Source organism: Gekko japonicus, unplaced genomic scaffold, assembly GCF_001447785.1.
Source record: "Gekko japonicus isolate JY-2015 unplaced genomic scaffold, Gekko_japonicus_V1.1 scaffold313, whole genome shotgun sequence".
NCBI classification, from domain to species: domain Eukaryota; kingdom Metazoa; phylum Chordata; class Lepidosauria; order Squamata; family Gekkonidae; genus Gekko; species Gekko japonicus.
The window spans coordinates 305,656-316,191 of record NW_015174283.1 but is presented as its reverse complement, the minus strand read 5'-3'; the positions used below and the strand labels follow the sequence as shown (position 1 = coordinate 316,191).

At 48.5% G+C, this 10,536-nt stretch overlaps 1 protein-coding gene across 1 annotated transcript; it reads right to left on the bottom strand.

Annotated features, from left to right (window-relative positions):
- Positions 1 to 3,934: 3,934 nt before the first annotated feature.
- On the bottom strand, positions 3,935 to 9,553 carry LOC107121074 (transmembrane emp24 domain-containing protein 10-like). The gene is made up of 5 exons (XM_015423917.1): positions 9,132 to 9,553; positions 8,868 to 8,988; positions 7,995 to 8,068; positions 6,863 to 6,989; positions 3,935 to 4,692 (listed from the first exon to the last, which is right to left on the bottom strand). Exons 1-5 carry the CDS (start codon positions 9,315 to 9,317, stop codon positions 4,571 to 4,573), a joined length of 630 nt encoding a protein of 209 aa, XP_015279403.1. The 5' UTR covers positions 9,318 to 9,553; the 3' UTR covers positions 3,935 to 4,570.
- Between the last annotated feature and the right edge of the window lie 983 nt (positions 9,554 to 10,536).

Genomic DNA, 10,536 nt, shown 5'->3' with positions numbered 1-10,536 from the left:
GGGCGCTACGCTTGGTTCGCGACTGCCACTGCCAACCCTGAGGCCCACTCCACTTCACGCAGAAGAAGCCACTCACAGAGGATGGACAGGGATCTGCAACCATCAGAGATTTTCTCCTGTAAGCGATGCCCCCCCGTGAGGCAAATAAAACCCCAGGGAAGAGTCAGTGTTTAGCACACACCCCCCCCCCCAACACACACACACACACAGGAACACAAAATGGAGTGCAGGAGTCCTCCACTGCAAGAGTACTTTGAATAAAGGCCCATCTGCACTGGGCACTCAAATCAGGTTGAAACTAATTTAGCTGTCCAAAGAACCTTAGGAACCGCCGCCTCACAAAGGGATGGGATAGCTTTTAGTTGAGATCTTTAGCCCTGCCGCTGAACTTCAGTCCTCAAGATTTTGCTTTTAAAATATAACTTTTGAGTAGGAATAATTCCGTAATACCGGTGCAAGTTTTAAATAAATAAATAAATCACTGCTCCTGCCTCTGTCTACAGCCAACAGCAAGAAATCATGCTTAGCTCCCTACCCTTGAAAGCTTCACCACCTGGTTTCTGTCAATCAAGCTGTTGTTAAAGGCACAGGAGCAGGCGAGGCTGTTTTTTTCCTTGTCAGTTGGCAACCCTGTTCTATACTCTTGGTGCACATCAGATAAAAGGTCACTTGTGATGGTCTCAGATATAGGTGACTGGTTTAAATTTCCAGTGTAGGCCTCCCCAAAATGTCAGTCCCTATCATTCCTCCCCACCCCCAGCATGGCAAAAGGACAGGTTGTCAAAGGACACTTTTTAAAAAAATGTTATCACTATGAAGAAACACATCCAGATTTACAATAAAAACACACCAACTATTTTAATACAACTGCGAAGTTTGTCCTTCTTCTGTTCCAGATATGCCAGCAGTTTGGGTTTTTTTATAAACAAGGGGAAATTGCTTATGACGGGGGGAGGGAGGAGAAAGAGATGGATTTTGTTCTTAGCATTGAAGGATGATTAGTCAGGCAAACATTCCTCAGCCCTGGATCATACAATTAATTAGGGCTTCTGAGCATATGCAGAGTGCTTTCTTACAACCCGGCCAAAGACTTTTAAGACTGCAGTCCGATGCATACACAACCTGAGAATAATCTCTACTGAATATTATGAGAACTCTACTGAATGCTTTTTTTGAGTATGTTTCATGCACATGCTTAAAACTCTGTTAAATCAACGGGACTCAAAAGTGCTTAACTTGGGCTGGATCCTGAACTAGTCATGTTGCTGGGTCAGACCAAAAGTCCACCTATACCATCATTCTCTTCCTAACAATGGATGGTCATATGCCTCTCAGAAATCAGTGCATGAAGGCAACAGCTCTTTTATACTGTGTCTCCCAAGCTTTCAGTACTTAAAGGTACACTCATGCCTGTAGCTACAGTGGGCAATTTTGGAGCTCCGCCCCATCAAATGTGAGGCAACAGCTGCTGCCCCTCCCCCCTCTCCAGTGACATTAAAAAGGCTCTCCAGCTGATCGACGGGAGCACGTGGCCTGCTGATCAGCTGGAGGGCCCTTTAAATCCTGCAGCCGCCCCCTCCCTCCAAGATTTAAAGGGCCCTCCAGCTGATCAGCAGGCCCTTTAAATGTTGCAAGAGGTAAGGGAGGGGGCAGCTGCAGGCAACATGCCTTCCTTCCCTGAACTCCAAGCGGCCTTTAAAAGGTTCCCTTTAAATGTTTTTTTTTTTTAAGTGGGGGCTGCCCACGCCTGATCTCCAAGCAGCAAAATTGCCACTTGCGAGTTCAGCGAAGGCGTGCAGTTGCCCCTCTCCTGCCCCCTCCATCTTCCACCTCCCCTGCTGCCCCACAAAATTTCTCCATGGCCCACCAACCCAAAATTTCTGGCGACGGGGCTGAGTACACTGCCTTTGAATATGGAAGTTCTGTTTAACTATCACGGCTGACAGATGCTTTGAAGTAGACTATTCGTTTTTTTAATAAAGTCATCCCAGGAGGTATGTGGAATGGTATAATACAGCCCGATCTCATCAGATCTCAGAAGCTAAGCAGGGCCAGTACTTGGATGGAAGACCACCAAGGAAGGCTCTGCAGTGGCAGGCAATGGCAAAACCACCTCTGCTTCAGCACTGGCCTTGAATGCCTCACGGGGTCCCCATAAGTCAGCTGTGACTTGATGGCACTTTATACACACACACACACATGTGTCATCCCCGCTAGTGGCCACCTCCCCATCTTGCAGCAGCAAGTTTTAAAAGTCCATTGTGTGAAGAAGTTCTTCTGTCCATCGGTACTGAACTTGTAGATCCCAAATCTCATTATTAGATGAGGAGTAAAGAGTTATTTTCCTATAACACTCAAGTAAATCTTTACGATCTCTCTCTCTCTTTCCCCTGCCCCCAAGTCCTTCAAAAAGTCCAGCCAGCTAGGATTACAGGGCAAAGCTGCAAGGCAGGCATCTGCTGTAGCAAATCCTTCTTGGTTTAGAAATTAAGCATGCACCAATTAAGCATGCACATGTGCATTTATACGTAAGTAATCTAAAGAGATAATGGCTTGCACTGACCTCATGTGGCCTACATTCATTCTCTCTCACACACACGCACAGAGCCATTCACACTGGACAATCGCAGGGTGTAATATGCCCTGAAATATTTGAAGGAACAGGAGGAGTGTGTCTCCACGGTGATGCATTTTTCTCACTACTGAGAGGGGTTACCAACCTCCAGGTGGTGGCTGGAGCTCTCCTGCTATTACAACTGATCTCCAGGAAACAGAAATCAATTCACCTGGAGAAAACAGCCAATTTGGAAGGTGGGCTCTAAGGCTTTATACCCCATTGAAGTCGCTCCCCTCCCCAAACCCCACCCTCCTCAGGCTCCACCCCCAAAATCTCCAGGTATTTCCCAACCCAGAGCTGGCAACCCTACCACTGAAGATCCACAAGCAGTCTTTACCTGGGGTTAGAGTTCAGTGATTCTTTTAAGGCAGGAAGAGATACTCCGAAGAAGTCTGAACCCTAACCCCTTCTTTTTAAAGAAAATTTTATCAGTACAGTGAACGCTGCCACTGGCAGGGAAAGACAGAGGATGCAATAGTTGCCAACCTTTAAAAAAAATGCCTCTACTGCTGTGTCGTTCATGGCAACTGGACACAGAGAAATTACCCAAGAGCATCATATTCCCATCCTATGATCTCTTCCTGCATGGCAGAAGACTGTTTTATGTATTTGCATTTTTCTTTCCTGTAAAAGCAGGACTTTTTCAACAAAATTTCAGTGTGTGTGTGTGTGTTTTTAAAAGAAGACTGTTTAAAAGCACAGCAGGAGAAACACCAAAAAATGCTGGCAACCAGTGCTCCCTCTAAGTTGAGTTAGTGTGAGCTAGCTCACTTTTTAAGCCTCCATCTCACACATTTTGTCTTAGCTCAGGAAGGATGGCTCTAGAGCAAACTACTCTCTGCAGTAGCCAAATCACTTGCTCACAACTGTAATGCCAGTAGCTCACAAAGTAGAATTTTTGATCACAAGATTCCACAGCTTAGAGGGAGCATTGATGGCAACCCTAACAGATTTGAACACTTCCATTCCTTACCTTCCAGATTAACACTGCATAGCACCCCAAAGGCTGAAGTAAGGGGAGCCTCATTAAATTCACAAGGGTTGCCAACAGGTCTGGGTAAAAATATCCCATCCCTCTAGCAGAACTTTAATGGGATGTGATTTACCTCCACGCCAAGAAAAGCTTCAAGTGTCCATTTTCACACAGCAAGCCTCTACAATAAAGGGACAGGATATTTTTCTCCAGGCATGCCAGCAACCCTAAACACAGAGGTCAGGGCACCATACACCATTCTCGCCCCACTCATCCTCACAACAGCCCTGTGAGGTAGGTTAAACAGAGAGTGAGTAGCCCACAGTCATTCAGCAAGCTTCTACGGCAGTTGGGGATCTGAACTTGGGCCTAGCTGAACATCCTAACCCCTACACTACACTGGCCCCACCTGTCCTAGGATCCTCAGTATGTTTGCTCAGAAGCAACTCCCTCTGAGTTCAGTGGAACTTACTCTCTAGTAAGTGTGGTTAGGGTTGCAGCCGTAGAGTACTCTGGTCCTGTCCCAAGAGCATCCTGCATTGCCCCCTGCCCCCAAACAGCGGTGAAATCTATGAACCAAAATTTATTGTTTCCAAAATTTCCTTAGTGCATTCAGCAATCAGGACTTAAATTACATTCTAATTAGAGATCCCTCACCCCCCATGGGAAAAAAGAATGGCACAGTCCACACCAGAAAAAAGGGGGGCAAACTGTTTTCCGGTCTGGCATCCAGAATCTATGCCTTTCTGATGACAGACTCCCCTCCCCAGCTGGCAGAGATCCAGTCCAGGCCCCCGATGTCCCATCAATAGTCCTAGCTGGGGAAAACCCTGGAGGAAAAAATCCAGTCGGCTCAGGAGCTGATCAGAATTGGTGGGTGGAAGAACTCTGATGTGTTCTGGTTCACAGGCCGGCAAGAAACGGGGTGGGGGAGAGTGGGGGCATCTGCTCTTTGCCCCCCACTCCAGGCTGGAGCTCATTCACTCGATGAGTTTCTTGGCTTTGAAGAAACGCCGGAGATAGAAGACCTGCCAGGTGGCCAGACCCACAAGACATAACATGGAGAAGATGCTGAAGCAGAAGACACGAGCGCTGGTGGATTCTGCAAAGAGAAAACGTTGAACAGCAACAAAGCGTCAGGGCTTAGAAGTCGCAGCTCTTGAAACTTTTCACAGCGAGAGGGGGGGGGGGGGGGGGGGGATAGTCAATGGTAAAGAGATGCTCTTTGCTCATGCTCAGAGGTGCCCTATTATTACTTCACATGTTCCAGAGCTGCATCCTTGGCACTGGAATTATGTGTCAGTGCGGGGCAGCGTTAGACTTGGATCCAAGAGGCAAAGTGAAGGAGGATAGATCTGTTCGCCGCAGGACTTAACTAGAACCTTAGAAAAGAGGAAGGGAAAGAAACTTATGGGATTCTTGGAAGCACCTAACTGGCCACTCCGGAAAACTCTCTCCCCCTACCGTGATGCTCAACAGCTGATTTTTAAGAAGTCACTCAGTAACTCCATGTACGTATCCAGCATTCCTCACACGAGATACAGGGTGCCGACCGAATGGATATATTTAGCACAGCCCGCCTCATCTCCCATTTGGAAATGACCCAAGAAACTGGAGAGCTGAATTCAGCTCAACCAAGGGGGAAAAAATTTAACAGGGCTTCACTGTAACCAAGGCTTTGGTGCAAGAATGTGTTTGTAATGTGATCTGAGAATTTATTTCCTTTATTTATGCCCTGTCTTTCTCCCCAACGGGGACCCAAAGCAGCGTACGTGGTCCTCTTCACCTCCTTTTTATCTTCACAACAGCCCTGTGAGGTAGTTTAGGCTGACAGCATGTGACTGGCCCAAGGTCACCCAGCGAGCTTCCATGGCAGAGTGAGGATTCGAACCTGGGGTTCAAATTGTTAGCTCCCCTACCACCCAACATTTTTTGAGACAGTGCAAGAAATCCTGACATGCAGCAGCAAAAATACACCTTGGGCAGACCCTGGCCTGTTAGGCACAGGTGTTTTGCCTCGCTTTCACCGTGCATGTCTGTCGGGTCCCTGCAGGCACAGTGATCCTGGCTGGGGTGCCCTCTCCTGCCACCTGGTTTAAACCCAGAGACAGGAAGAAGAAGAAGAGAAGAAGAGGTTGGACTTATACCCTGCCCTTCACTTGGAGTCTCAGAGTGGTTTACAATCTCCTTCCCCTTCCCCTCCCCACAACAGACACCCTGTGAGGTAGGTGGGGCTGAGAGAGCTCTGACAGAAACTTCTCTTTTTCAAGAACAGCTGTGCCAGAATTATGGCTTGCCCAAGGTCATCCAGCAGCTGCAAGTGGAAGAGTGGGGAATTAAACCCGGTTCTCCCAGATTAGTGTCCACACTTAACCACTACACCAAACTGGAGAAGGCAGTGCAGACAATTAAGACAAACTGCGTTTTTTGTTTGTAGCTACAGAATAAATACACCAAAGAAAAAAGAATGGTGCACAGGGCAGGCTTGATTGTTTGGATTCTCTGCCGTAAGCTGTGCGTGCATAAGAGGCCTCTGTTTGTGGCTGAAGGATCGGGCATGTTTAGCCAACAGCAAATAAAATAAAAGTGGATAGATTTTTTTTTTAGATAGGAATCAGGCATTCACTGCTTTCATTGGAGAAAAACCATCACATTAAACTCTTTAGGTGAAAAGTTAGAAAGAACATTCTAACTGTTGATTTGCCCAGAGAGGTTGTAGAGACTCCCTCCTAGGAGGCTTCTAAGAAAGTGCCAATGCTCAGGAACAAGTTAGGTTCTCTAGCTCACCCAAGACGAACTATCAGCTTCCCTTTCAAGTTCGGGTATTCTGGAGTATGGATTCTTCTTATAGAGTCATAAACGTACAGGGCATTTTAATAAGAATTCACATTTAAATGGAGCATTGCACTGATGTTATCTCAATCATCCAAACAGCGGCACTTTGATGTAGCCCAGTGTTGTAGTTGTTATTGACGTTGCAGGTGAGGGGTGCTGAAAGAACAGCAACTTGCCCCAAAGTCACCTCCATCAGCTCAAGGCACAGATAATTTTGCATGGAGAGTTTCCGGGTGCCCACTCCCTTCACCACCATGCTACACTACCTTTACAGTCCCCTAAGCAACAGAGGAAGGTCTCTGCCCCAAGGAGCTTATAATTTAAATATAAAATAAAGACAGAGATGGAGAAGAGCCTTCCTGATAGTTTTTCTTGGCCCCTGCACCCACCCCAGAGAGGGGCAACATCTTAACCCTCGATGCCCGCCTGCCACTCACCATTGGTGTCTCGCATCTCCTCCTCACGCTGCTTCATGAAGGCAAAATCTTTCACGATGGATTCCGAAAGGTCTTCGAGCCGACGCAGGTCCACCTCTAAAGGCTTTAGTTTCTCTGCCTTAGCGATCTGCAAGGTGGATCGAGGACTGGATGAATACAAATGGCTCACATGGAGTCCGAACTAGGGCCGGATCAACAGAGGTTACTTCTGGGGGGAGGCAATGCAATCCCTTTGGGGGTGGGTGAACTTTAATACACAACCTCTTCATCCCAAGATGCAACCGCTTCTGGGGTGGAGCACCAGAAATGTTTCTGCTAGAATGACTCCATTCTTCCCTCCTGCTTCCCAATGCAGTGAAGACTGGCACAAACTGCCCACCCCAAGCCTGGTACGAGCCCTATCCCCTGCGACCTCCATATCTGACGGACAGACTCTTTCCGTGCATCCCTGTGATTGTCAGGCAGCCATCGGCTGGCTATCCCGCCACTTAGGGTGGCTTTTCCATCGTGGCTCCAGCCCTGTGGAAGGGGCTCCCGGAAGAGGTGAGAAGGGCCCCCTCCCAGGAGGAGATCTTCAGGAAGTGCTGCAAGGCCTGCCTGTTCGCCAGGGCTTTTCAGGGGGGTTGAATGGCAGGCATCTTTTAAGGGAGAGGAAAGATCTGGAGTTTGTCATTTTATTTCGGTTTTTCACTAGTATTGTAAGCTGCACTGAACCATAAGGAAAGGCAGGGTATAAGTGTTTTCATAAATAAGGATATATTTCCCCAGATATAGTTAGAGCTAAACTTAGCCCTGACCTGGGTAGCCCAGGCCAGCCTGATCTCATCAGATCTCAGAAGCTAAGTAAGGTCGGCCCTATTTGGATGGGAAACCTCTAAGGAAGACCAGAGTCACTACGCAGACATAGGCAATGGCAAACCACTTCTGTTTCTCTCTTGCCTTGAAATTTATTTATTTATTTATTTGTTTGTTAGCTTTTTCTCCCACCCTCCCGCCGAAGCGGCTCAGGGCGGCTTACAACCATTAAAACCCCAGGAGGGGTCACAATAAAACAGCTACAACTTGACAGCCAAAAAACAGAAAAGAAAAAAAGGGGGGGGGGACACCTTAACCAACTAGATGCTTTGCTTACATCATCGTAATTCCGTGCCTCCACACCATGCTTTATATTAAGGGAGACCAATTGGTCTGGAATCCGGAAATTCCCTAGGAGACCAGAGAAAAAGAGAATGAGCTTTGAAGCGGGACGAGGAAAATGGACAGAAAGACAGGTAGCTGTAAACAGGGTTATACAAAATAAAAGTAACTGAGGCACATGGCTTAAGCACCCCAGAACCAGTGCTCCCTCTAAGCTGTGGAGTCCTGTGAGCAAAAATTCTACTTTGTCAGCTGCTGGCACTAAAGTTGTGAGCGAGTGATTTGGCTGCTTGCATACATTAGTTTGCTCTGGAGCCCTCCTTCCTGAGCTAGGACAATAATGTGTGAGCCGGAGGCTAAAAAGCTGCGAGCTAGCTCACACTAACTCAGCTTAGAGGGAACACCGGGCCCCAGACCCTCTTGAACTTTGTAGCAATAACAAAGAGTGCATGTGGAAGCCTTTCCTCTTATCACTAAGTGGCCACAGCCATCCATGAAAATAGGGGGCAAGACTTCCAGCGAGATCCAAATCCAACACTCCTCCCCACCCACCCCAATTAAAACTGGCTTCTGATTTCTGCAGGCAATACCAGGGGATGGCAAAGGGAAGATGAGTGGTGTACAGACTGGGAAAAGCCCCTTTACAGATCCAGGGTCTGTCAAACAAAACACAATGTGGGCCTCTAGGCATGCGCAGAGTGTCTCCCTCTCCAACCAACTCACTCACACTTGGGCTTAGGGGCCAGGGTTGCAAACAGACACCTGGGCAAGTTTCTCAAAGCCTGGGGCAAGGCCTGGACAGGGAGAGGCAGGTGATCGAAGGAACACTGAGGAAGGGAACGGTCCAGAGCCCCTGGAAATCTCTTACCTGGCTGTCCGTGGCTCTCAAAGCAGATTTCATAGATTTCATAGTTGTCAGTAGTGAAGGCAAATTTTCCCTTTTTTGAATCCTCCTTGGAGTACAGAGTGTGTCCAGAGGAGTCGGTGACCTGTGGAAAGAGGAGGGGCAGAAACTAACTCTGGAGACACTAGCTCATAAGTGGAGGTGCAAGCCAACATGGGGGGGGGGGGGTTAAGCAGCAGAAAAGAGCTGAAGATACTGCGGGGGGCGGAAAAGGCCTGATCCGCTCACCCGGAGATCTGTCCTGACACCCGGAGCAGCGGCTTCCGAGACTTCGTATTCTCCGGTAACCATCACGTCCCGGTGGAGCTCCTCTTTAAGGCATTTGCGGGTCTGCGGCGGTAAGTGGAAAGACAGGCCGTGGCAGCTGCCGACCCCCAACGCCAGCATCAGCGCCACGAGTCCGGGGAGCCGCATGGCTGACCAGGGCCGACAGAGAGTCTCTTTTCCTGGCAGACCCCAAATTTGACCCAGACCGGTTTACACCGAGATCGCTTATTTTCCCGTGCAAACCTTTCCCCCCTCCGCTCCCAAGGCGATCCTCTCGAACCAGCACCGTGCCGGATGATGCCCTTGCGCGCCCCAGCCCAGCCTCAGCCTCCAAGCGCGGTTCCGGACTCCCAGCTTCGGATTCTTCTCTGTCGCCTGCCGCCCGCCCCGCTTGCTTCGTTCACATCCGACGTGGCGCTCTCCAGCAAGAGCACTCGGGTGGGGGCGGAGCCGGGCGGGGAGGAAGCCACGCCCCCAAGTCTTGGTGGAGCGCAGTTAGTTCTGCGTTGGGGAGGGGAGGGGGAGATTTTGTTGGGTGAAGCAGCGGCAGCAGCAAGGAAGAATGATATGCAGTCTTTGGGATTTTTTTAAACCCGGCCTCTTAATAGAAATCTAGGTAATGCTTAAAACAAATACACACGGAGCTGCCTTGTCCTGAATCAGACTATCGGTCCATCAAGATTTCGGAGGGAGGTCTTTCACTGCCTGATCCTTTTAACGGGAGATGCCGGGGACTGAACCCAGGATCTTCTGCACGCCAAGCAGATTCTCTGCCACTGAACCACAGCCCTTCCCCATTTATAGAACGCTTCGTAGCGTTCAAAGGGCTTCCAGTACAGTCACAACATCCTTGCAAGGTGTGCACGGTTCCGGGTAAATGCCGAGTGTTTACCGCTGAACATTCAGCTTTTGGTTTAATTAATTAATGCGGGATAATTTGCCACGATCATCCAACCACACTCAGGCAGGGTTTCTACATGCTCTTATTAGGCAGAAAGTTTTACTGAATTCTGCAGGGCTTGTGTTTGGGGACTGCATTTTCTTAGGTTGGTAGAAAGCCAAGTTTTCCCTCTCCTCCGATACTTGCTCGTATATAGATATAGATCTTTGTCCTTGTCCAACACTGCTTAATAACCACCGTCTGTCATTTTTGCAAGCCGGGTGGTTCAGGAATGGTAAAATGGAGCCAAATCCCCCTCTACCTTTAATGCTCACTATATTCTGTACAGGAAACCAGACAAACTAGAATTTTAATTGTTGCGGGGGAAAGTACCTGGAAGATTCTCTCGTCCGCATTACTAGTGAGTGTGTCAATTACTCCGGGTTAATTCTGCTTTTCACCGTATACAAAAACTACGCGGGCGTT